This window comes from Pseudophryne corroboree, chromosome 5, assembly GCF_028390025.1.
Source record: "Pseudophryne corroboree isolate aPseCor3 chromosome 5, aPseCor3.hap2, whole genome shotgun sequence".
Taxonomy (NCBI): domain Eukaryota; kingdom Metazoa; phylum Chordata; class Amphibia; order Anura; family Myobatrachidae; genus Pseudophryne; species Pseudophryne corroboree.
Genome location: NC_086448.1, coordinates 635,179,648 through 635,206,438, shown reverse-complemented (window position 1 = coordinate 635,206,438; position 26,791 = coordinate 635,179,648). Strand labels below are relative to the sequence as shown.

Sequence of the window (26,791 nt, the reverse complement as noted above, 5' to 3'; positions counted from 1 at the left end):
AATTCGAAACGTCTCCCACTCGCCGTTACCTCAAATCAGCCTTGCCAGCTACTCCCCTGGACAGGGAGGTAGTGCTGGCGGCAATTCACAAGCTGTACCTCCAGCAGGTGATAATAAAAGTTCCCCTCCTTCAACAGGGACGGGTTACTATTCCACAATGTTTGTGGTACCGAAACCAGACGGTTCGGTGAGACCCATTCTAAATTTGAAATCTTTGAACACTTATATAAGGAAGTTCAAGTTCAAAATGGAATCGCTCAGGGCGGTTATTGCAAGCCTGGAAGAGGGGGATTACATGGTATCACTGGACATCAAGGATGCTTACCTACATGTCCCCATTTACCCACCTCACCAGGTGTACCTCCATTTTGTGGTACAGGACTGCCATTACCAATTCCAGACGTTGCCGTTTGGTCTGTCCACGGCACTGAGGGTATTTACCAAAGTAATGGGCGAAATGATGATACTCCTTCGAAAGAAGGGAGTTATAATTATCCCGTACTTGGACGATCTCCTTATAAATGCGAGGTCCAGGGAGCAGTTGTTGGTCGGAGTAGCACTATCTCAGGAAGTGCTACAACAGCACGGCTGGATTCTGAATATTCCAAAGTCGCAGCTGGTTCCTACGACGCGTCTGCTGTTCCTGGGTATGATTCTGGACACAGAACAGAAGAAGGTGTTTCTCCCGGAGGAGAAGGCCAAGGAGTTGTCATCTCTGGTCAGAGACCTCCTGAAACCAAAACAGGTGTCGGTGCATCACTGCACGCGAGTCCTGGGAAAGATGGTAGGTTCTTACGAGGCAATTCCATTCGGCAGGTTCCATGCAAGGATCTTTCAGTGGGATCTGTTAGACAAGTGGTCCGGATCGCATCTTCAGATGCATCGGCTGATCACCCTGTCCCCGAGGGCCAGGGTGTGTCTGCTGTGGTGGCTGCAGAGTGCTCATCTTCTCGAGGGCCGCAGATTCGGCATACAGGACTGGGTCCTGGTGACCACGGATGCAAGCCTCCGAGGTTGGGGGGCAGTCACTCAGGGAAGAAACTTCCAGGGACAATGGTCGAGTCAGGAGGCTTCCCTACACATAAATATTCTGGAACTAAGGGCCATTTACAATGCCCTAAGTCAGGCAAGACCCCTGCTTCAAAACCAGCCGGTGCTGATTCAGTCAGACAACATCACGGCGGTCGCCCATGTAAACCGACAGGGCGGCACAAGAAGCAGGATGGCGATGGCAGAAGCCACAAGGATTCTCCGATGGGCGGAAAATCACGTGATAGCACTGTCAGCAGTGTTCATTCCGGGAGTGGACAACTGGGAAGCAGACTTCCTCAGCAGGCACGACCTCCACCCGGGAGAATGGGGACTTCATCCAGAAGTCTTCCAGCTGATTGTAAATCGTTGGGAAAGGCCACAGGTGGACATGATGGCGTCCCGCCTCAACAAAAAGCTAAAAAGATATTGCGCCAGGTCAAGGGACCCTCAGGCGATAGCTGTGGACGCTCTAGTGACACCGTGGGTGTACCAGTCGGTTTATGTGTTCCCTCCTCTTCCTCTCATACCAAAGGTGCTGAGGATAATAAGAAAGAGAGGAGTAAGAACTATACTCATCGTTCCGGATTGGCCAAGAAGGACTTGGTACCTGGAACTACAAGAAATGATCTCAGAGGACCCTTGGCCTCTGCCTCTCAGACAGGACCTGCTGCAGCTGGAGCCCTGTCTGTTCCAAGACTTACCGCGGCTGCGTTTGACGGCATGGCGGTTGAACGCCGGATCCTGATGGAAAAGGGCATTCCGGTTGGAAGGATGTGACAGCAAAACATTATCACCGCATATGGCGAAAATATGTTTCTTGGTGTGAGGCTATGAAGGCCCCAACAGAAGAATTTCAGCTGGGTCGATTTCTGCACTTCCTACAGTGAGGAGTGACTATGGGCCTAAAATTGGGATCCATTAAAGTCCAGATTTCGGCCCTGTCTAATTTCTTTCAAAAAGAACTGGCTTCACTGCCTGAAGTTCAGACGTTTGTTAAGGGAGTGCTGCATATTCAGCCCCCTTTTGTGCCCCCAGTGGCACCTTAGGATCTCAACGTTGTGTTGGATTTCCTAAAATCACATTGGTTTGAGCCACTTCAGACCGTGGAATTAAAATATCTCACGTGGAAAGTGGTCATGCTTTTGGCCTTGGCTTCGGCTAGGCGGGTGTCAGAATTGGCGGCTTTGTCCTGTAAAAGCCCCTATCTGATCTTCCATATGGACAGAGCAGAATTGAGGACTCGTCCCCAATTTCTCCCTAAGGTGGTATCAGCGTTTCATTTGAACCAACCTATTGTGGTGCCTGCGGCTACTCGGGACTTGGAGGCTTCCAAGTTGCTGGACGTAGTCCGGGCCCTGAAAATCTATGTTTCCAGAACGGCTAGAGTCAGAAAGACTGACTCGCTGTTTATCCTGCATGCACCCAACAAGCTGGGTGCTCCTGCTTCTATGCAGACTATTGCTCGCTGGATCTGCTCCACGATTCAACTTGCACATTCTGCGGCTGGACTGCCGCATCCTAAATCAGTAAAAGCCCATTCCACGAGGAAGGTGGGCTCTTCTTGGGCGGCTGCCCGAGGGGTCTCGGCTTTACAACTTTGCCGAGCTGCTACCTGGTCGGGATCAAACACGTTTGCAAAATTCTACAAGTTTGATACCCTGGCCGAGGAGGACCTTGAGTTTGCTCATTCGGTGCTGCAGAGTCATCCGCACTCTCCCGCCCGTTTGGGAGCTTTGGTATAATCCCCATGGTCCTTACGGAGTTCCCAGCATCCACTAGGACGTCAGAGAAAATAAGAATTTACTCACCGGTAATTCTATTTCTCGTAGTCCGTAGTGGATGCTGGGCGCCCGTCCCAAGTGCGGATTGTCTGCAATACTTGTATATAGTTATTGCTTAACTAAAGGGTTATTGTTATGAGCCATCTGTTCAGTGAGGCTCAATTGTTATTCATACTGTTAACTGGGTATAGTTATCACGAGTTGTACGGTGTGATTGGTGTGGCTGGTATGAGTCTTACTCGGGATTCCAAATCCTTTCCTTGTAGTGTCAGCTCTTCCGGGCACAGTTTCCCTAACTGAGGTCTGGAGGAGGGGCATAGAGGGAGGAGCCAGAGCACACCAGTAGTCCTAATTCTTTCTTAGAGTGCCCAGTCCCCTGCGGAGCCCGTCTATTCCCCATGGTCCTTACGGAGTTCCCAGCATCCACTACGGACTACGAGAAATAGAATTGCCGGTGAGTAAATTCTTATTTTCTGCAGCGGGGTACACTGGGATTCCACAGGGAATACATCGGGGTGTAGAGTTGGATCTTGATCCGAGGCACCAACAGGCTAAAGCTTTTGACTGTTCCCAGGATGCACTGCACCGCCTCCTCTATAGCCCCGTCTCCAGGCACTGGAGCTCAGTTTATAAGTTGGTGCCTGCAGTGCAGGCAGCTAACAAGGAGGGCTGCGCTAGGCAGCCCTAATAAGAGCTTTTCTTGAAGAAAAAATACTTAATGGGCCGTAGCATAGGCACTAGATGTTATATGTCATACTGACATATCGTGGTGCGGCTCCATCACCTCCCCCAGCGGCGCTTTATACTCCCGCGCCCTGGTTGCTGGGTACTTACAGCGGAAGCGCTCCGGTTCTCTCTGGCACACACTCTCTCCTGGATCGCGTGGCCGCAAGCTAGGGAGGAGGTAAGAGGGTCTCCCAGATGGGACCTGCTGAAATCGCGATCCGGTCGCGGTCCCAGGAGACGGACTGCACCGCTGGCGTGGACACTGTGGCCATGCAGGGACCCCACTATATCCACCAGGGCAAGGAGCACAGGTCTGATTTACTAAAATCTGTTTCAGATAAGCTCCATAGTACCCGGTGTTGAAGTCCAGTAGAGGGGATAAGGCGCTCACCTGTAGCCCCTCCCCCAGCCCCAGGCGCCATCTACAGCAGATGTTCCCGCCCTGGAGTTGCATCTCTCTCCCTCACTCCCTGTCCGTGTTTGGGCACCATTACACAGTGCTGCGCTGATTCTGGGACTGCTGGGCACTGTCTCCTCTGTAAAGCCGCCTGTCTCATCAGCGCTGTGCATTTACAGGACACTTAAGTATTCTACATGTCATTTAGACAGTGTTAGTTAAGAACAAGTGCATACCTATATGAATATTTAGTACAAGTATTCTGTGATATACATCCGGTATTTACTGTGCATTGTGATATCTGTATACATACATAACTATGGGGGTCATTCCGAGTTGATCGCTCGCAAGCTGCTTTTAGCAGCTTTGCACACGCTAAGCCGCCGCCTACTGGGAGTGAATCTTAGCTTATCAAAATTGCGAACGAAAGATTAGCAGAATTGCGAATAGACACTTCTTAGCAGTTTCTGAGTAGCTCCAGACTTACTCGGCATCTGCAGTTCAGTCAGTTTCGTTCCTGGTTTGACGTCACAAACACACCCAGCGTTCGCCCAGACACTCCTCCATTTCTCCAGCCACTCCCGCGTTTTTCCCAGAAACGGTAGCGTTTTTTCGCACACACCCATAAAACGGCCAGTTTCCGCCCAGAAACACCCACTTCCTGTCAATCACATTACGATCACCAGAACAAAGAAAAAAAACTCGTAATGCCGTGAGTAAAATACCTAACTGCATAGCAAATTTACTTGGCGCAGTCGCACTGCGGACATTGCGCATTAGCGACTAATCGCTCCGTTGCGAGAAAAAAATACAGAGCGAACAACTCGGAATGACCCCCTAGTTGACCCCCTATTACTAGTCCAGTGCAGTCTTATTGTTTTATGTGATAATCTCTGCATTGTACTTCTGACTGTGTGTGCCTATAGCTGCTGTGTGGTTTCCATTCTGTGTATCTCCACATATTGCTATCACTATATTCTCTACCCTGAGAGGGGCTAAGTGCATCAGGGTCCCATATATTTTGTAGTGTCCCACAGGATATACTATTGTGTATTTTTCCTCTGTGTGTTTCAGTCACCTTTTATCGCTTAAATCCTCTGTTTGTGCTCTGCATTTGCAGTCACTTTACATGGGGGGATTTTGTCCGGTACTGTGTTTGTCTGGCTATATTGTACTGTTACGCACTACGGCCACTTTCCCAATAATGTCTACTGCACAAGGCGGGAAATCCAGGGACACTTCTGCGTCATGCAGTGCTGACGCCACGGATTTATTTGAGGAAAATATTTCAGCCAGCTGAGGGTCCAGGTACTGGGTGCTCTGCACCCCCCAGTCAGCCTGCAGCTCCGGTGGCACACTAAGACCCACCTTGGGCTGCTTTTTCTAAAATGCTGACTACGCTGGTAACTAGACTTACGCCCCCTGTGGGACCTCCTGTGCCATTACAGCCACATATCGTCCCTGTAGTTAATCCGCCATGGGTGGATAATCTGTCGTCTCAGTTACAGCAATTAAATCAGTCTTTGGTTAAACAAAAGCCTAACCCTCACCCTCCTAGGACCAAAGGGTCATCTAAACGGCCCATTTCTTCCTCGCAATCCACTCATGTTTTGGATACTTCTTCCGATGAGGATGGGGAATCTACTGATCCCTCAGACACTGATTCAGCTGCTTCTGATGAGGAATCTGCAACATAGGTTGATATTCCTGACCTAGTGGAGGCTATCAAACTGATTCATCAGACTGATGAGGAGATAGACCCTCCTGATACATCTAAGAAACCTGATAAGTTCAAACGTCAGAAGCTTGCTAAATTACTTTCTCTGACGTCCTAGTGGATGCTGGGACTCCGTCAGGACCATGGGGAATAGCGGCTCCGCAGGAGACAGGGCACAAAATTTAAAAGTTTGACCACTAGGTGGTGTGTACTGGCTCCTCCCCCTATGACCCTCCTCCAAGCCTCAGTTAGGTTAAGTTAGGTTTTTGTGCCCGTCCGAGCAGGGTGCAATCTAGGTGGCTCTCCTAAAGAGCTGCTTAGAAAAAGTTTGTTAGGTTTTTTATTTTCAGTGAGTCCTGCTGGCAACAGGCTCACTGCAACGAGGGACTTAGGGGAGAAGAAGTGAACTCACCTGCGTGCAGGATGGATTTGCTTCTTAGGCTACTGGACACTAGCTCCAGAGGGACGATCACAGGTACAGCCTGGATGGGTCACCGGAGCCGCGCCGCCGACCCCCTTGCAGATGCCGAATAGAGAAGAGGTCCAGAAACCGGCGGCAGAAGACGTCTCAGTCTTCATGAGGTAGCGCACAGCACTGCAGCTGTGCGCCATTGCTCTCCGCACACTTCACACCAGCGGTCACTGAGGGTGCAGGGCGCTGGGGGGGGCGCCCTGGGCAGCAATGTAATATACCTATTCTGGCTAAAATATATCACATATAGCCCCTGGGGCTATATGGATGTATTTAACCCCTGCCAGGTTCCAAAAAAAACGGGAGAAGAAGCCCGCCGAAAAGGGGGCGGGGCCTATTCTCCTCAGCACACAGCGCCATTTTCCTGCCCAGCTCCGCTGCGAGGAAGGCTCCCAGGACTCTCCCCTGCACTGCACTACAGAAACAGGGTAAAAACAGAGAGGGGGGGCACTTATTGGCGATATTTATAATATTTGAGCTGCTATAAAGGGAACACACTTATTAAGGTTGTCCCTATATATATTTATAGCGCTTGGGTGTGTGCTGGCAAACTCTCCCTCTGTCTCCCCAATGGGCTAGTGGGGTCCTGTCTTCTATCAGAGCATTCCCTGTGTGTCTGCTGTGTGTCGGTACGTGTGTGTCGACATGTATGAGGACGATGTTGGCGTGGAGGCGGAGCAATTGCCTGTAATGGTGATGTCACCCCCTAGGGAGTCGACACCAGAATGGATGGCTTTGTTTATGGAATTACGGGATAGTGTCAGCACGCTACAAAAGTCGGTTGACGACATGAGACAGCCGGCAAACCAGTTAGTACCTGTCCAGGCGTCTCAGACACCGTCAGGGGCTGTAAAACGCCCTTTACCTCAGTCGGTCGACACAGACCCAGACACTGAATCCAGTGTCGACGGTGAAGAAACAAACGTATTTTCCAGTAGGGCCACACGTTATATGATCACGGCAATGAAGGAGGCTTTGCATATCTCTGATACTGCAAGTACCACAAAAAGGGGTATTATGTGGGGTGTGAAAAAACTACCGATAGTTTTTCCTGAATCAGAGGAACTGAATGAAGTGTGTGATGAAGCGTGGGTTACCCCAGATAGAAAACTGCTAATTTCAAAGAAGTTATTGGCATTATACCCTTTCCCGCCAGAGGTTAGGGCGCGCTGGGAAACACCTCCTAGGGTGGATAAGGCGCTCACACGCTTATCAAAGCAAGTGGCGTTACCGTCTCCTGATACGGCCGCCCTCAAGGATCCAGCTGATAGGAGGCTGGAGAATACATTAAAAAGTATATACACACATACGGGTGTTATACTGAGACCAGCAATCGCCTCAGCCTGGATGTGCAGTGCTGGCGTGGCTTGGTCGGAGTCACTGTCTGAAAATATTGATACCCTGGATAGGGACAGTATTTTACTGACTATAGAGCAGTTAAAGGATGCATTTCTTTATATGCGAGATGCACAGAGAGATATTTGCACTCTGGCATCAAGAGTAAGTGCGATGTCCATATCTGCCAGAAGAGAAGCCCTCCCCGGTTTCTACAAAGGCGTCAGCATGACGCTGGGACCTTACAAGCAGACTCAGGGGCGGTGGGGGGTCGCCTCAAACATTTCAGCGCACAGTGGGCTCACTTGCAGGTGGACCCCTGGATCCTGCAGGTAGTATCTCAGGGTTACAGGTTGGAATTCGAGAAGTCCCCTCCTCGCCGTTTCCTAAAGTCTGCTTTGCCAACGTCTCCCTCCGACAGGGCGACGGTATTGGAGGCCATTCACAAGCTGTATTCTCAGCAGGTGATAGTCAAGGTACCCCTCCTACAACAGGGACAGGGGTATTACTCCACGCTATTTGTGGTACCGAAGCCGGACGGCTCGGTAAGACCGATTCTAAATCTAAAATCTCTGAACCTGTACATACAAAAATTCAAGTTCAAGATGGAGTCACTCAGAGCAGTGATAGCGAATCTGGAAGAAGGGGATTTTATGGTGTCCTTGGACATCAAGGATGCTTACCTCCATGTCCCAATTTGCCCTTCACACCAAGGGTACCTCAGGTTCGTGGTCCAAAACTGTCATTATCAGTTTCAGACGCTGCCGTTTGGATTGTCCACGGCACCCCGGGTCTTTACCAAGGTAATGGCCGAAATGATGATCCTTCTTCGAAGAGAAGGCGTCTTAATTATCCCTTACTTGGACGATCTCCTGATAAGGGCAAGATCCAGAGAACAGCTGGAGGTCGGAGTAGCACTAACCCAAGTAGTGCTCCAACAACACGGGTGGATTCTGAATTTTCCAAAATCCCAACTGATCCCGACGACACGTCTGTTGTTCCTAGGGATGATTCTGGACACTGTTCAGAAAAAGGTATTTCTTCCGGAGGAGAAAGCCAGGGAGTTATCCGATCTAGTCAGGAACCTCCTAAAACCAGGAAAAGTATCTGTGCATCAATGCACAAGAGTCCTGGGAAAAATGGTAGCTTCTTACGAAGCGATTCCATTCGGCAGATTCCATGCACGAACTTTTCAGTGGGATCTGCTGGACAAATGGTCCGGATCGCATCTGCAGATGCATCAGCGGATAAAATTGTCCACAAGGACAAGAGTATCTCTGCTATGGTGGTTGCAGAGTGCTCATCTGTTAGAGGGCCGCAGATTCGGCATACAGAACTGGGTCCTAGTGACCACGGATGCCAGCCTGAGAGGCTGGGGAGCGGTCACACAGGGAAGAAACTTCCAGGGCGTGTGGTCAAGCCTGGAAACGTCTCTTCACATAAATATACTGGAGCTAAGAGCAATCTACAATGCTCTAAGTCAGGCAAAACCTCTGCTTCAGGGTCAGCCGGTGTTGATTCAGTCGGACAACATCACGGCAGTCGCCCACGTAAACAGACAGGGCGGCACAAGAAGCAGGAGGGCAATGGCAGAAGCTGCAAGGATTCTCCGCTGGGCAGAAAATCATGTGTTAGCACTGTCAGCTGTGTTCATCCCGGGAGTGGACAACTGGGAAGCAGACTTCCTCAGCAGACACGATCTGCACCCGGGAGAGTGGGGACTTCATCCAGAAGTCTTCCACATGATTGTGGTCCATTGGGAAAGACCAATGGTGGACATGATGGCGTCCCGCCTCAACAAAAAACTGGACAGGTATTGCGCCAGGTCAAGAGACCCTCAGGCAATAGCTGTAGACGCTCTGGTAACACCATGGGTGTACCAGTCAGTGTATGTGTTTCCTCCTCTGCCTCTCATACCAAAAGTACTGAGAATTATACGGCAAAGGGGAGTAAGAACGATACTCGTGGCTCCGGATTGGCCAAGAAGAACTTGGTACCCGGAACTTCAGGAGATGCTCACGGAAGATCCGTGGCCTCTACCTCTAAGACGGGACCTGCTTCAGCAGGGACCGTGTCTATTCCAAGACTTACCGCGGCTGCGTTTGACGGCATGGCGGTTGAACGCCGAATCCTAAGGGAAAAAGGCATTCCGGAAGAGGTCATCCCTACCCTGGTAAAAGCCAGGAAGGAGGTGACTGCACAACATTATCACCGCATTTGGAGAAAATATGTTGCGTGGTGTGAGGCCAGGAAGGCCCCGACGGAGGAATTTCAACTGGGTCGATTCCTACATTTCCTGCAAACAGGATTGTCTATGGGCCTCAAATTAGGGTCCATTAAGGTTCAAATTTCGGCCCTGTCGATTTTCTTCCAAAAATAATTGGCTTCAGTTCCTGAAGTCCAGACTTTTGTAAAAGGAGTACTACATATACAGCCCCCGGTTGTGCCCCCAGTGGCACCGTGGGATCTTAATGTAGTTTTGGATTTTCTCAAATCCCATTGGTTTGAGCCACTCAAATCGGTGGATTTGAAATATCTTACATGGAAAGTAACCATGCTACTGGCCCTGGCTTCAGCCAGGAGAGTGTCAGAATTGGCGGCTTTATCGTATAAAAGCCAATATCTGATTTTCCATTCGGACAGGGCAGAACTGCGGACGCGTCCTCACTTTCTGCCTAAGGTGGTTTCAGCGTTTCACCTGAACCAGCCTATTGTGGTGCCTGCGGCTACTAGCGATTTGGAGGATTCCAAGTTGCTGGACGTTGTCAGAGCATTGAAAATATATATTTCAAGGACGGCTGGAGTCAGAAAATCTGACTCGCTGTTTATACTGTATGCACCCAACAAGCTGGGTGCTCCTGCTTCTAAGCAGACGATTGCTCGTTGGATTTGTAGCACAATTCAACTTGCACATTCTGTGGCAGGCCTGCCACAGCCTAAATCTGTCAAGGCCCATTCCACAAGGAAGGTGGGCTCATCTTGGGCGGCTGCCCGAGGGGTCTCGGCATTACAACTCTGCCGAGCAGCTACGTGGTCAGGGGAGAACACGTTTGTAAAATTCTACAAATTTGATACCCTGGCTAAGGAGGACCTGGAGTTCTCTCATTCGGTGCTGCAGAGTCATCCGCACTCTCCCGCCCGTTTGGGAGCTTTGGTATAATCCCCATGGTCCTGACGGAGTCCCAGCATCCACTAGGACGTCAGAGAAAATAAGATTTTACTTACCGATAAATCTATTTCTCGTAGTCCGTAGTGGATGCTGGGCGCCCATCCCAAGTGCGGATTGTCTGCAATACTTGTACATAGTTATTGTTACAAAAAAATCGGGTTGTTATTGTTGTGAGCCGTCTGTTCAGAGGCTCCTACGTTTGTCATACTGTTAACTGGGTTCAGATCACAAGTTGTACGGTGTGATTGGTGTGGCTGGTATGAGTCTTACCCGGGATTCAAAATCCTTCCTTATTGTGTACGCTCGTCCGGGCACAGTATCCTAACTGAGGCTTGGAGGAGGGTCATAGGGGGAGGAGCCAGTACACACCACCTAGTGGTCAAACTTTTAAATTTTGTGCCCTGTCTCCTGCGGAGCCGCTATTCCCCATGGTCCTGACGGAGTCCCAGCATCCACTACGGACTACGAGAAATAGATTTATCGGTAAGTAAAATCTTATTTTTACTACATTCTGACCATTTAATTGACATACGTCAAGAATCCTGGGTGTCTCCAGGAAAGAAATTTTCCCTGTCTAAAAAGATGCTATCTCGTTATCCTACAGTATCTCGGCAGAGTTAAGTAAAAAGTGGGAAACCCAGCCACCAGTGGACTCACATGTAGTCTGACTTGTGGTGTCGTCTACTCTGCCTGGCGGCCTCTGATGCTGGTGTTATGGCGGCCAAAGCGTCTACTACGTCCATTCTGACTCGCCGGATTCTGTGGTTACGGTCCTGGTCATAGGACCTGGACTCTAAGAAGACCTTGGAGGTGCTCCCCTTTAAGGGAGATATACTATTTGGGGAAGATCTTAAAAGATTGTGACTGACTTGACTTTTGCCAAAACTGCGTGTCTTCCAAGTACTAATCCTTCGGCTTCGAAGGCTAAGAGTTCCACCTTTCGTTCCTTTCGACCTCCGAGTAAAGCAAAGGGTCAGGCATACCTGAGACAAGCTTGCGCTTCCAAAACCTCTAAGTCCAAACCTAACCGTTCTTGGGCCTCCCGTCAGCCTGCTTACAAACCTGACAAGCCTGCTGCATGACGGGACGGGGCGGGCCTCCCTCTGGGGGACCCCAGGGTGGGAGGCCGACTTCTACAGTTCGCCGAAGCATGGTTACAGACCACTTCGGATACCTGGGTGCGGGAAGTTGTCCCTCACGGGTGTGCCATCTATTTCAGGAAATGTCCCCCTCGCCGGTTTTTCTCGACGGTTATCCCTTCGGATCCGTTAAAAGCAAAGACTCTACATTTGGTTGTGCAATCCCTCCTGGACACTGGAATGATAGTGCCAGTGCCTCTGTCTCAGAGAGGCAGGGGGTACTATTCCACGTTGTTCCTAGTTCCGAAGCGGAATGGATCCTCCCGGCCCATTCTCATCCTCAAATCGTTGAACAAACGATTGATGTGAAGGTATCCAAGTTCCGCATGGAAACTTTTCGCTCTATTGTTCTGGCTTTGGAGCCCAAGGATTATATGGTATCCCTGGACATACAGGATGCTTACCTACACATACCTCTGGGCGCGTTGCATCAGCAGTATCTGCCGTTTGCTATTGGCACCCTACATTATCAATTCCAAACTTTGCCTTTCGGACTGAATACAGCTCCTCGGATCTTCACCAAAGTTATGGCAGTCATGACAGCCATTCTCCGTCGTCAATGCATCAGGATCTTGCTGTATCTGGATGACTTGCTGATCCTGGCAAACTCCCCAGAGGTTCTCATCCGTCATCTGGAACTGATGGTCCAATTCCTACAAGCCCACGGATGGCTCGTCAATTGGAAGAAATCCTTGCTGGTCCCTGCTCAGAGCATGGTGCACCTGGGGGCATTACTGGACACACACAACCAGCGTTTGTTTTGTCTCCAGAGAAGGTACTGAAACTTCAGGACAGGATAAGATGCTTCCTCTCTCGCCCAACAGTGTCGATACATTTGGCGATGCAAGTACTAGGCCTCATGGTTTCGGCTTTTAACATGGTAGAGTACGCTCAATTTCACTCTCGCCCTCTGCAGAGGTTAATCCTTTCCAAGTGGGACGGTCTGTCCCACCGGATCAGGTCTCAAATGATCTTCTTGTCTCCGGAGGTCCATTTGTCACTGAGCTGGTGGCTACAGGACCAACAATTGAGCAGGGGTTGTCCCTTCTGGATCTCCAACTGGGTCCACATAAGGACGGATGCCAGTCTGCAGAGTTGGGGCGCAGTGTTGGAGCAACACTCTCTACAGGGTTGGTGGACCAAGGAAGAATCTCTCCTCCTGATAAATATTCTGGAGTTGCAGGCAGTGTTCAATGCGCTGAAACTGGCCCTGCCTCTGGTACAGAACAGGCCTGTTCAAGTACAGCCAGACAACGCCACCACGGTGGCGTTCATAAATCGTCAAGGCGGCACTCGAAGTCGCATGGCAATGATGGAAGTGTAAAAGATCCTCCAATGGGCGGAATGCCTTCTGCCAGCCATATTGGCAGTGTTCATTCCGGGGGTCCTCAACTAGGAAGTGGATTTCCTCAGTCATCAGGACGTACACGCCGGAGAGTGGAGTCTTCATCCGGAAGTCTTTCAACTCCTAGTGGACAAGTGGGGCCTACCAGATGTAGACCTGATGGCATCTCAACACAATCACATGGTTCCGGTCTTTGGAGCAAGGACAAGGGATCCACAAGCAGCATTCGTGGATGCACTGGCAATTCCATTGAACTTTCAGCTGCCATACGTGTTCCCTCCGGTGTCTCTCCTGCCCAGGGTAATTCGGACGTTCAAGCAAGAAGGAGGAATACTACTTCTAATCGCTCCAGCGTAGCCCAGACGGCATTGGATCTCAGACCTGCTGGGTCTCTCGATAGAGCATCCTCTTCTACTTCCTCAACGCACAGACCACCTGATTCAGGGCCCTTGTGTCTACCCGGATCTGGCCAGACTGGCTTTGACGACGTGGCTCTTGAAGCTTCACTCCTGAGGGCCAAAGGATTCTTGGAGGCAGTCATTCAAGCTATGTTGAAAGCCCGTAAACCGGCTTCGGCTCGGATTTATTATAGGGTCTGGAATTCTTACTTCACCTGGTGTGCTAATAAGAATTACGATGTGTATAAGTTCAGCACTGCCAGACTTTTGGCTTTTCTACAACAAGACCTGGATTTAGGCCTTCGCTTGGCCTCCCTCAAGGTTCATATATCTGCCTTGTCGGTGTGGTTTCAGAGACAAATGGCATCTCTTCCTGGCGTTCACACTTTCACTCAGGGCGTCCTACGGATTCAGCCTTCCTATGTCCCTCCTGTGGCTACATGGGATCTGTTGGTAGTTCTTAATGCCCTTCAAGAGTCTCAATTTGAACCTCTCGAGTCTGTGGACCTTAAATGTCTTACGTTTAAGGTCATTTTTCTGTTGGCTATAGCCTCTGCTAGGAGGGTGTCGGACTTAGGTGCTTTGTCCTGTCGTACACCCTTTTTGATTTTTCACCGTGACCGTGCAGTTCTTAGAACTTGCCCTGGTTATCTACCTAAGGTAGTGTCATCTTTCTACCTTAATCAGGAGATTGTGGTTCCGGCCTTTATTTCTCCTGGTTTGTCCTCCAAGGAGCGGTCTTTGGGTGTGGTACAGGCTCTCTGTATCTTTTTGGTTTTCACAAACGAGGCAGGCCTGCGAATAATCAAACTTTGGCCAGATGGATTAGAATGGTGATTGCACAAGCTTATGCACAGGTGGGGCTCCCAGCCCCTGCTGCTATTAAGGCCAATTCTACTCGGTCTGTTGGACCTTCTTGGGCGGCCCGCCGTGGCACGTCCCTGGAACAATTGTGCAAGGCGGCCACGTGGTCCTCAGTGAACACGTTCGTAAGGTTCTATGCCTTTGATACCTCCACCTCTCAGGATGCTTCCTTTGGACGCCGGATTCTTGTACCCGCTACAGTGCGTCCCCTCCCATGAGGAACTGCTTTAGGACATCCTTGATGTATTCGCTGTGGAATCCCAGGGTACCCAGCTGCAGAAAAGGAGATTTATGGTACGACTTACCATGGTTAAATTTCTTTCTGTGAGGTACACTGGATTCCACAGGGCGCCCACCCTGACGCACTTAGCTTCTTTGGGTTTGTATGGCATTAGCCGCTGGTACCTTCTCCTGTCGTGAGAATGTGGTTCTATGTGGCTAACATCTACCGTCTCTATTTTACCTGCTACTGCATTGGACTGGTTAACAAAACTGAGCTCCAGTGCCTGGAGGCGGGGATATAGAGGAGGCGGTGCAGTGCATCCTGGGAACATCAAAAGCTTTAGCCTGTTGGTGCCACGGATCAAGATCCAAAGCTACACCCCGATGTATTCCCTGTGGAACCCAGTGTTCCTCGCAGAAAGAGATTTAACCATGGTAAGTCTTACCATAAATCTCCTCATTCTGTAGTCATAAGAATTATTTATTAAATCTACATTAACAAAGATATAAACATAATTTGTTAAAGATGGATGAAATTGAAAGAATCATTATTAGGGTTCCACAACTATTACAGGATGAAACCTCATTTAGACCCAGGTATAGCCATTGAGGGGGAGGCAGTCAATTGACCACCTGTCGGGATCCCGGCGGTCAGGATACCGACGCCGAAATCCCGGCACCAGCTGAAATACCGGGGCTTTTTACCCCTCTTGGGTGGTGGTCCACGCCACCACCCGGAGTGGAATAGAAACCTGTGGCGATCACCTGAGGTGTGGCGAGCGCAACGAGCCCGTGGGGGGACACGGTGCGCTCGCCGCCGGGATCCCGGTGTCTGTCTCCTGACCGCCGGGATCCCGCACTGATCCCTGAGGAATATATTTCTTAGACTGAACAATTATACTAAATGTAATAATGTCCTTTTCAATTTGATAGGCTGCATTCTCATTCACTTCAATAACAAGGGTGGGATACTGAATTAATAGTGGATGTAACTTATTTATCTTTCATAGCAAACAAGTAGGTTGTTTCCTTGTGCTGTTGAACATACTGGTGTCTCTGAAATATAATTTTGCCCACAGGATATACTCCAAAAAGACAAAATCATTTATACAAGACTGTGAAGATGATGGAGAAACAGCAGCGGGTAAACGACTACTACATCTTATGCAGGTATTTAGAACTAGCAGATTCTAGTACACAACTGGTGCAGGTTACTGTATTGACAACACACATATACTTCTAGTATTTTATATGCAAGAGAATTTATGTGACCAGAAGTAAACGATTGGGCTAAACAATGTGAAGGGATTTTTATTGTGAACTGGTACAGTACTTCATCTGGGTGTTATGGGAACCGATCTAATATTTGTGAAAGCAGCCTATTCACTAGGAGCCACAGACTGTCACAAGGTGCCCAAATGCCATGCCTTATTGTACAGTATACTGCAGACTGCTACTGAGTGCCCAGAGCACCTTTACTAAATGCTCTGGTCTAGTCTTATTTTTAACTATGTTTCTGTTGCTGTTTTTCTAGATTTTGGATGCCAAGGATGTAATGGTGGTGGTGTCACGGTGGTATGGAGGTATCCTTCTTGGACCTGACCGCTTTAAGCATATCAACAACTGTGCACGAAACATCCTGGTGGAGCACCACTACACCAATTCTGCAGTGAGCTCTCAGCAGTGGCGGAACTAGCGAGCGGTGGGCCCAGGTGCGACAAAATGCTTTGGGCCCCCCCCCCCACTCACACACACACACACACACATCCCATCTAAGTCCACCCCCTCGACCCCTGGAGAGGATCTGGTGAGGGGGACCTGCTCAGGGCCAGAGAAATGGATACCTAGCAACAGTGCCGTAACTAGACATTTTAGCACTGTGTGCAAGAAATGGCATCGGAGCCCCACCCCTGCATGCAAAACAGGGGCAGTGCGCGCCGTAGGCACGCGCAAAAATACATAGTGGCGTGGCTTCGTGGGGAAGGGGTGTGGCCACAAAATAATACCAATTCATAAAACGGTGCACAGTAGTCTCCATTATTCAAATTACGCCGCACAGTAGCACCACTACACCAGGTAGAGACCCTTTTACACCTTACAGCGGACAGATTCCTCTTTTTACACATAACGGCAGGCAGCGTGCACTTTTTACACACAACGGCAGACAGCGTGCCCTTTTTACACATAACGGCAGACAGCGTGCCCTTTTTACACATAACGGCAGACCGCGTGCCCTTGTTACACATAGCGGCAGACAGCGTACACTTTTTACACATAACGGCAGACAGCGTGCCCTTTTGACACATAACAGCAGACAGCGTGCCCTTTTTACACATAACGGCAGACCGCGTGCCCTTGTTACACATAGCGGCAGACAGCGTACACTTTTTACACATAACGGCAGACAGCGTGCCCTTGTTACACATTACGGCCGACAGCATCCCCTTTTTACACATAACGGCAGACAGCGTCCCCTTTTTACACATTACGGCAGACAGCGTGCCCTTGTTACACATTACGGCAGACAGCGTGCCCTTGTTACACATTACGGCAGACAGCGTCCCCATTTTTACACAATATGGCAGGCAGATTCCCCATTTTTACACATTGCGGCAGGCAGATTACCCCTTTTTACACATAGCGGCAGGCAGTCCCCCATTTTTACACATTGCGGCAGGCTGATTCCCCCTTTTTACACATTACGTCAGGCAGTCCCCCCTTTTTACACATTGCGGCAGGCAGATTCCCCATTTTTACACATTGCGGCAGGCAGATTCCCCATTTTTACACATAGCGGCAGGCAGATTACCCCTTTTTACACATTGCGGCAGGCTGATTCCCCCTTTTTACACATTACGTAGGCAGTCCCCCCTTTTTACACATTGCGACAGGCTGATTCCCCCTTTTTACACATTACGTCAGGCAGTCCCCCCTTTTTACACATTGCGGCAGGCAGATTCCCCTTTTTACACACAGCGGCAGGCAGTCCCCCATTTTTACACATAGCGGCAGGCAGGCCCAAAAAAGAAAGAAAGAGAAAGAAAGAAAGAAAGAAAAAGAGAAAAAGAAAGAAATAAGAATTATACTTACCCTCTCCGCCGGCTCAGGCTCCTCGGTGCAGCCGCGTTAGACGATTCCCGGGCAGTAGAGGAGGACGGAGGTGAAGAAGGGAGCCGCAGCAGCGCTTTGTTACTGGTGGAGGCGCTGCTGCTGCTGCCCCTCTGCTTCCCTATAGGCTGTTCTCGGAAGACAGCCTATAGTGAAGCAGAGGGGCAGCAGCAGCAGCGCCTCCACCAGTAACAAAGCGCTGCTGCGGCTCCCTCCTTCACCTCCCTCCTCCTCCTTCCCCCGTCCGTGCCGCTGCTCCTCTCCTCTCCGGGCGGCTGTGCGCTGCGGGCAGCGGTTGCCTGCAGCGCACAGCGGCATGTAATGAGTCAGTTTGACTCATTACATGCTTGGGCCCCTGGACAGAGGCGGGCCCCAGTGCAACGCACTGCTTGCACTGCCGGTAGTTCCGCCTCTGGTTCTCAGTGTATTTGAGGTGTGGCTTGTACATTCACATAATATTATTCCACAGCTGACTTAACCATGGACACATATATGGTACACATGTAAAAAGTTACTTTTACATTTATTTTAATTGCAGCTAGAGTCTGGTGGGATACATTATCATTTTTACATTTAACCTTTGGGGACACCAGGATACAGAGGTGCAGAACGGATGCTTGGGAACCTTAAATCTAAGTCAAAAGCTTACTCTACTCCCCCTCTGTGCCACAGTGGCTGCCTAAGAGTTCAGTCTTCTAGAAGTGTCCACTGGATCTGGACACTGTGTTCTGCAGCAGCCGCTATACTTTTAGGCTTGTTTTTCTTTTATTTTACATACTTTTATTTTATATATCCAGTAGAAGAAGCCTCAATCTTCATCAAAACTACCACAGCTGTGGTGGCTGCATTATTTCTCTTACGTCCTAGAGGATGCTGGGGGCTCCAAAAGGACCATGGGGTATAGACGGGATCCGCAGGAGCTTGGGCACACTAAAAAGACTTTGACTGGGTGTGAACTGGCTCCTCCCTCTATGCCCCTCCTCCAAACCTCAGTTAGACTTTGTGCCCAGGAGTGACTGGACACACACTAGGGGAGAATACTTTTGTTAGTTTTTTTATTTTCAGGGAGACCTGCTGGCTACAGGCTCCCTGCATCGTGGGAGTGAGGGGAGAGAAGTCAGACCTACTTCTGCTTAGTTAAGGGCTCTGCTGCTTAGGCTACTGGACACCATTAGCTCCAGAGGGTTCGATCACTTGGTGCGCCTAGCTGGTTGTTCCCGGAGCTGCGCCGTCGCCCCCCTCACAGAAGACAGAAGCCGGGTGAGTATTAGAAGAACCAAAGACTTCAGACGGCAGAAGACTTCAGTAACGGAGGTACAGTGCAGCGGTAGCGCTGCGCTCCATGCTCCCACACACACTTCACCAACAGGGGGGAGAGGGGGGGGGGGGGGGAGTGCCCTGGGCAGCAGTTACTGAGGTCTTTGGAACTGGTAAAAGCCATATTCGGTGCCCAGGCACCATATATAAGATCCCCGCCAGTATAAATAATTTAAATTTGAGCGGGACTGAGGCGCGCCGGGAAGGGGCGGGGCTTAGCCGCACAGCTCACCAGCGACATTTTCTTCTCTCCACAGCCGCTGCAGAGAACGCTGGCCCGGACCTCCAGGCTCCTCGCAAGTAAAACGGAGCAAAACGGGGGGAGGGGGGGGGGGGGGGCACAAATAATTTTGGTGCTTTTATTATTATTATTATACAGCACTGCTGACATATATTATTGTTGGGTAGTATATGGGTGCTGGGGTGTGAGCTGGCATACTCCCTCTGTGTTCCTCTCTCCGGGCTTCCCTGTAGGCTGTCCCCTTTATTTGGCCAGTGTGTGTGTTGGGTGTCGGTCCTTTCGACCTAATAAATACAAACGAGGTAAAGGCTCGTCCTTCCTCGCTTCAAAGGGTAGAGGAAGGGGAAAGAAGTCGCCTGCAGGATCAGGCACCCAGGACCAAAAGTCCTCCCCCGCCTCTACCAAGTCCACCGCATGACGCTGGGGCTCCCCTGTGGGAGTCCGTGCCGGTGGGGGGCCATCTCTGGATCTTCAGTCAGGTCTGGTTTCAATCAGCCCTGGATCCTTGGGTCCCAAGGGTACAAGCTGGAGTTTCAGGAGATGCCCCCCCACCGCTTTTTCATATCGGCCTTGCCAGTTTCTCTTCCAGAAACATAAGTAGTAAATGCTGCGATACAAAAGTTGTGTCAACAGAGGGTCATTGTTCCCGTTCCCCCGTCCCAACGGGGGGAAGGGTTCTATTCGAGCCTCTTTGTCGTACCGAAGCCGGACGGTTCGGTCAGGCCGATTCTGAACCTAAAATCCCTCAATCCATACCTAAAAACTTTCAAGTTCAAGATGGAATCTCTTCGAGCTGTGATCTCCAGCCTAGAAGGGGGGGGGGGGGATTTTATGGCGTCAGTCGACTTAAAGGATGCCTACTTACACGTCCCGATTTGTCCTCCGCATCAGGCCTTCCTGAGATTTGCGGTGCAGGATTGTCATTATCAGTTTCAGACGTTGCCGTTTGGGCTTTCCACGGCCCCGATGGTTTTCACCAAGGTTATGGCAGAAATGATGGTACTCCTTCGCAAGCGAGGGGGTCACAATTATCCCGTACTTGGACGATCTCCTGATAAAGGCGAGGTCAAAGGAACAATTGTTAAAGAATGTGGAACTCTCCCCGACAGTTCTGCAACATCACGGTTGGATTTTAAATTTGCCAAAGTCTCAGTTAATTCCGACGACTCGGTTGCCCTTCCTGGGCATGATCCTAGACACGAAGCTTCAGAGAGTGTTTCTTCCGGAGGACAAAGCTCTACAAATACAGACCATGGTCAAGGAGCTTTTGAGACCGACAAGAGTGTCGATTCATCAATGCACTCGAGTGCTAGGGAAGATGGTGGCGGCTTACGAGGCCATTCCGTTTGGCAGGTTTCATGCCAGGGTGTTTCAGTGGGACCTGCTGGACAAATGGTCCGGGTCTCAACTACACATGCACCGTAAAAGAAGTCTTTCTTCCAGGGCCAGGATCTCTCTCCTGTGGTGGCTGCAAAGCTCTCACCTCCTAGAGGGACGCCGTTTCGGAATCCAGGACTGGGTCCTGCTCACCACAGATGCAAGTCTCCGAGGTTGGGGCGCAGTCGCGCAGGGAAGAAGTTTCCAGGGGAAATGGTCAAGCCAGGAATCTTCTCTGTATGTTTTTGAACCATGTTAGGAAACCAGAAAATCTACAGACATGGGGAGAACATACAAATTCAATGTAAATATGTTATTGGTTAAATAATTCAGACATCTTTTGTCTACAAGTTCAATGAATAGACTATGGGGTATATGCAATTAGCGGCGAATCGCGGCAATTTTTCGCCCGTTTTTTAATTCGACCGTCTAATTTCGGCAAGTGGGTGCCAAAATTGACCATATTCAATAAAAAACGGATTCGACAGTCCCGCTGACGAAAAACGGACGATTTGACGGATTTTGATCCGATTTTTTTAAAAACGGTAAAAAACATGAAAAAAAATGGCGTGGGGTCCCCCCTCCAAAGCATAACCAGCCTCGGGCTCTTCGAGTCGGTCCTGGTTCTAAAAATCCGGGGGGAAAAATGTCATGGGATCCCCCGTATTTTTAAAACCAGCACCGGGCTCTGCGCCTGGTGCTGGTGCAAAAAATACGGGGGACAAAAAGAGTAGGGTCCCCCGTATTTTTTACACCAGCATCGGGCTCCACTAGCTGGACAGAAAAATGCCACAGCCGGGGGTCACTTTTATACAGCGCCCTGCGGCCGTGGCATTAAATATCCAACTAGTCACCCCTGGCCGGGGTACCCTGGGGGAGTGGGGACCCCTTCAATCAAGGGGTCCCCCCCCAGCCACCCAAGGGCCAGGGGTGAAGCCCGAGGCTGTCCCCCCCATCCAAGGGCTGCGGATGGGGGGCTGATAGCCTTTGGAAAAATGAAAGAATATTGTTTTTTCCAGTAGTACTACAAGTCCCAGCAAGCCTCCCCCGCAAGCTGGTACTTGGAGAACCACAAGTACCAGCATGCGGGAGAAAAACGGGCCCGCTGGTACCTGTAGTTCTACTGAAAAAAAAAATACCCAAATAAAAACAGGACATGCACACCTTGAAAGTACAACTTTATTTCACACCTGCCGACACTCACATACTTACCTATGTTGACACGACGTTCGGTCCACTTGTCCAAGTAGAATCCGGGGTACCTGTGAATAAAATTATACTCGCCTCAATCCAGTGTCCAAGTTATAATCCACGTACTTGGCAAAACAACAAAACGAACACCCGGACCAAACGGACTGAAAGGGGTCCCATGTTTACACATGGGAGCCCTTTCCACGAATGCCGGGACCCCACGTGACTGCTGTCACAGAAGGTCCCTTCAGCCAATCAGGAAGCGCTACTTCGTGGCACTCACCTGATTGGCTGTATGCGCGTCTGCTGTCAGACAGCGCATCGCAAAGCCTCTCCATTATATTCAATGGTGGGAACTTTGCATCAGCGGTGAGGTCACCCGCGGTCAGCGGCTGACCGCGGGTAACCCCACCGCTACCCGCAAAGTTCCCACCATTGAAACTAATGGAGGGAGCTGTGCGATGCGCTGTCTGGTTTTAAAAATACGGGGGATCCCCTGTCATTTCCCCCCCCCCCCCCCCCCCCGGATTTTTAGAACCAGGACCGGCTCGAAGAGCCCGAGGCTGGTTATGCTTTGGAGGGGGGACCCCATGCCATTTTTTTTCGGGATTTTACCATTCCATTTAAAAAATTAAAATAAAAAAAATAATAATATTTTTAAAAATATATAAATAATACTTGTGCCTCCAAAATAGACAAACCAAGTACCTAATCCCTTCTAATATAAATAGATATGCTATTACCAATAAAAAAAACACTAAAAAAAACATGTTTTAATTTTTTTTTATTAGATTCCCCCACCAAAGTGTGGCGGATTGAAAATGACGAATTTACTGTCTATAAGCACTGTTGTCGAATTTCCTAACTTCAATTGAATATACTTTTGGCGAATTGCTGCATTTGTACCATTGCAGAAATGTCAAATTTGCCAAATGTCGAATTTCAAAAAGTCGAATTTTGAAAGTCCGTTTTTTTGACGGAAAGTACTGAATTGCATTGTCGATTTTTTTTTTTGGCGAAAAAGTCCCGTTTTTCGACAATTTCGGGAATTCGACCGCAATTGCATATACCCCTATGTCCCGAGGTCCCACCATAGAGGTCTATTGTAATGACACCCCCCACATACACACCTTACTTCCCGCTGTAAATATGCCTCCATTCTAATATTATTCCCACATTCCATGGTAATAAATACTTCAGTGGCAACAAATTCCCCTCCCAAGTAACATTAACCCTCACCAGTGCACTCGCAGAGATCAGCGTATTAGTGCTAGGAGTTCTTCGTACTTTTGTTACCAGCACAATTGGTCGGGAATGCTTATGTGCAAGATGGATTATCTCTTAAAACACGGGGTGAGGCATCCCATTGAAAGCCCATCTGGTGGCAAACATGACAGTTAAGTGTTTAAGAAACTCTTTCATTAAGCACTATTGTTTGTGATTGTAATGTTTAATGCCTTTTGTGTGTAACATGGCAACAACGCTAAAGTATCCATGATATACTTTATGTGGGAATCAGAAAAGACTCTGGAATATTTTATAAACGTAATTATCTGAAAAAAACAGGAAAATGTTATCTCCAGAAAATATAAATATGTTTGTTTAAAAACAAAAAGAGATACATATGTCTTCTCCAATGGCAGTTGCAGCACAGTCCAAAATCGATATAGGGGAGCCACACAAACTGCCAGCCCAAACACTGCCAAACATCGCCGGCCGGGACTCACTGGCAGCTGGTGTGACTCCCCTATTTGAATTTTGGGCTGCATTGCAACTGCCACTAGAGAAGGGACATTTATTTTTATTTTTTTTAACAAACTTAGGGGTTTATTTAATAACATACTTATCGCTTTTAGATTTTTTGAGATAATTACAGGTTGAGTATCCCATATCCAAATATTCCGAAATACGGAATATTCCGAATTACGGAATTTTTTGAGTTAGAGTGAGACAGTGAAACCTTTGTTTTCTGATGGCTCAATGTACACAAACCTTAATACACAAATATATTATTAAAGATATTGTATTGTATTACATGACCTTCAGGCTGTGTGTATCAGGTGTATAAGAAACATAAATTAATTGTGTAAATGTACAAACACTTTGTTTAATGCACAAAGTTATAAAAACTATTGCCTACAATTACCTTCAGGCTGTGTGTATAAGGTGTATATGAAACATAAATGCATTCTATGCTTAGACTTAGGTCCCATCATCATGATACCTCATTATGGAATGCGATTATTCCAAAATACGGAAAAATCCAATATCCAAAATACTTCTGGTCCCAAGCATTTTGGATAAGGGATACTCAACCTGTATCTCTTTTCCAGTGGCAGTTGCAGCACAGTCCAAAATTCATATAGGGGATACACCCCAACTGCCAGTAAGTCCCAGCCAACAATGTCTGGCAGTGGTTGGGGTGGCAGTTGGTATGGCTCCCCTATTTAAATTTTGGACTGCACTGCAACTACCACTGGAAAATCTATTTATTTTTATTTATTGGAGATAATTGTGTTCATTAAATACTCCCTTTATTCATCTCCAGAAAACACAAATGTCACATTTTCGGGCGATAATGTTTTATATATACCCTCCTCTGTAAGTTTCTTCCAGGTAAAATGTGTAACAGATGAGTAATAACGGAGCTTAAACACAATGTTAATACTAGCCACCAGGTTAGATGGATGCCGCTTCTATGGTTGTCTCATGTCACTAACGAATAAACCCTTGTTTTTTATTTTTTTATTTTAGGAAGAATCTGGTAAGAATCTTGGAAAGAGTAAAAGTCATGCAAAAGAAAATCAGAAGAGGACAGAACATTAATAAATATATATACAGGTTGAGTATCCTATATCCAAATACTCCAAAATACGGAATATTCCGAAATACGGACTTTTTTGAGTGAGAGTGAGATAGTGAAAGCTTTGTTTTTTGATGGCTCAATGTACACAAACTTTGTTTAATACACAAAGTTATTAAAAATATTGTATTAAATGACCTTCAGGCTGTGTGTATAAGGTGTATATGAAACATAAATGAATTGTGTGTATGTACACACACTTTGTTTAATGCACAAAGTTATAAAACATATTGGCTAAAATGACCTTCAGGCTGTGTGTATAAGGTGTATATGAAACATAAATGTATTCTGTGCTTAGACTTAGGTCCCATCACCATGATATCTCATTATGGTATGCAATTATTCCAAAATACGGAAAAATCCCATATCCAAAATACCTCTGGTCCCAAGCATTTTGGATAAGGGATACTCAACCTGTGTGTGTGTATGTATATATATATATATATATATATATATATATATATATATATATATAGACAGACATACATACATACATACATACATACATATTATAGACAAACTGTTGCCAGTGACTCTTGCATTATCAAATCTTCAGATAGTGGTCAACATTTAATTTTACATAACTTAGCAATTATTTCATGGGCTTTCCTTTCTGTTAAAAGAACGTGTGAAATGGGGCTGTAGACCATCTTGTAGGATTGGCCGTCCTTCTCTTCTCTCGCCTTATCTACTGCGACTTCCAGGGCTATCGTGGAGTGCATTGCAGTTTTCTACTTCTCAACTTCAGTGCTCATGACACTCAGAGGACTGCACTCCGCATCCAGCCACACAGAGGGTCAATACTAACACCAGAAATCGATGGATCTGATTCTGGGTAATCAGTGCACCCCTGGCTGCTGCATCATATCATTTCTATAGCACACATACATGTCATAGACCTTTCCCAGTAACGATTCAGGTGCACATGTATCCAGTAACTATAACGGCTTTAATACCCTGCAAACATCTCCTAGCTGTATGTAGCATAGCGCACACTGGGCCTAATTCTGCATCAGTAGCAGATTCTGCTAAATTGCAAAACCTGATACTGAAAAAAATCTCATGCTGGGGGCCACCCAGCGTAGGGTAAGGCTGAGAAGTGCCAACCCAGCTATGCGATCACAATCTAATTGGAATCGCATTGTTTGCAGCAGTTACAGTCAACCCCTGCTTGCGCAGCCTGACTGCGAATGCAGCCACACCACTGCCATGTTTTCCCTTGCAACTGCTGCGTGTGATGTCAAATGGCCGCCCCTTAACCGGTCTGTACACGTCTGCGTTGTCCGAACCACTCCCCCCTGATGCCTCATCAACACCTCCCCCCGCCACTGTCAGTCACAGTGTGATCGCTACCATCAGTCCTGTGGTATGCCAACAGCAAAGCGTCCTGAGACCATTCATGTGTGGGGTTGCTTCTCAGACAAAATTGTGAGTGAGCCCACTCCCTTGGCTAAGAACACAGCCATGAATAAAGAATGGTACCAAAACATCCTCCAAGAGCATCTTCTCCCAGCCACCCAAGAACAGTTTGGTCATGAACAATGCCTTTTCCAGCATGATGGAGCACCTTGCTATAAGGCAAAAGTGATAACATTGAAATTTTGGGTCCATGGCCAGGAAACTCCCAAGACTTTATTCCCATTGAGAACTTGTGGTTAATCCTCAACAGGCGGGTGGACAAACAAAAACCCACAAATTCTGACAAAACACCAAGCATTGATTAGGCAAGAATGGGCGGCCATCAGTCAGTATGTGGCTCAGAAGTTGATTGACAGCATGCCAGGGTGAACTGCAGAGGTCTTGCAAAAGAAAGGTCAACACTGCAAATACTGACTCTGCATAAACGTCATGTAATTGTCAATAAAAGCCTTTGTCACCTACAGTATGAAATGCTTGTCATTTTACTTCAGTATACCATAGTAACATCTGACAAAAAGGTCTAAAAACACTGAAGCAGCAAACTTTGTGAAAACCAATACTTGTGTCATACTCAAAACGTTTGGCCACGGCTGTACAACTGGAACGTGTAAAAGTGGAAATCAATATTCAATCTTTCTCTAACGTCCTAGTGGATGCTGGGGACTCCGTCAGGACCAT

General features: G+C 48.3%; 1 protein-coding gene across 4 annotated transcripts in view; it reads left to right on the top strand.

Moving 5' to 3' along the window:
* Positions 1–26,576, top strand: part of IMPACT (impact RWD domain protein) — a 94,189-nt gene extending 67,613 nt beyond the window's left edge. For 2 of the 4 annotated variants that reach the window (XM_063923604.1, XM_063923607.1), the window contains 3 exons: positions 15,677–15,767; positions 16,132–16,266; positions 24,586–26,576. In XM_063923604.1, coding sequence (XP_063779674.1) covers positions 15,677–15,767; positions 16,132–16,266; positions 24,586–24,657 — 298 coding nt within the window. In that variant the 3' untranslated portion in view covers positions 24,658–26,576. Of the gene's footprint in view, positions 1–15,676; positions 15,768–16,131; positions 16,310–24,585 lie in introns of all 4 variants that reach the window. The other 2 variants (XM_063923605.1, XM_063923606.1) reach the window with 2 other exon arrangements.
* The last annotated feature ends 215 nt before the right edge of the window (positions 26,577–26,791 follow it).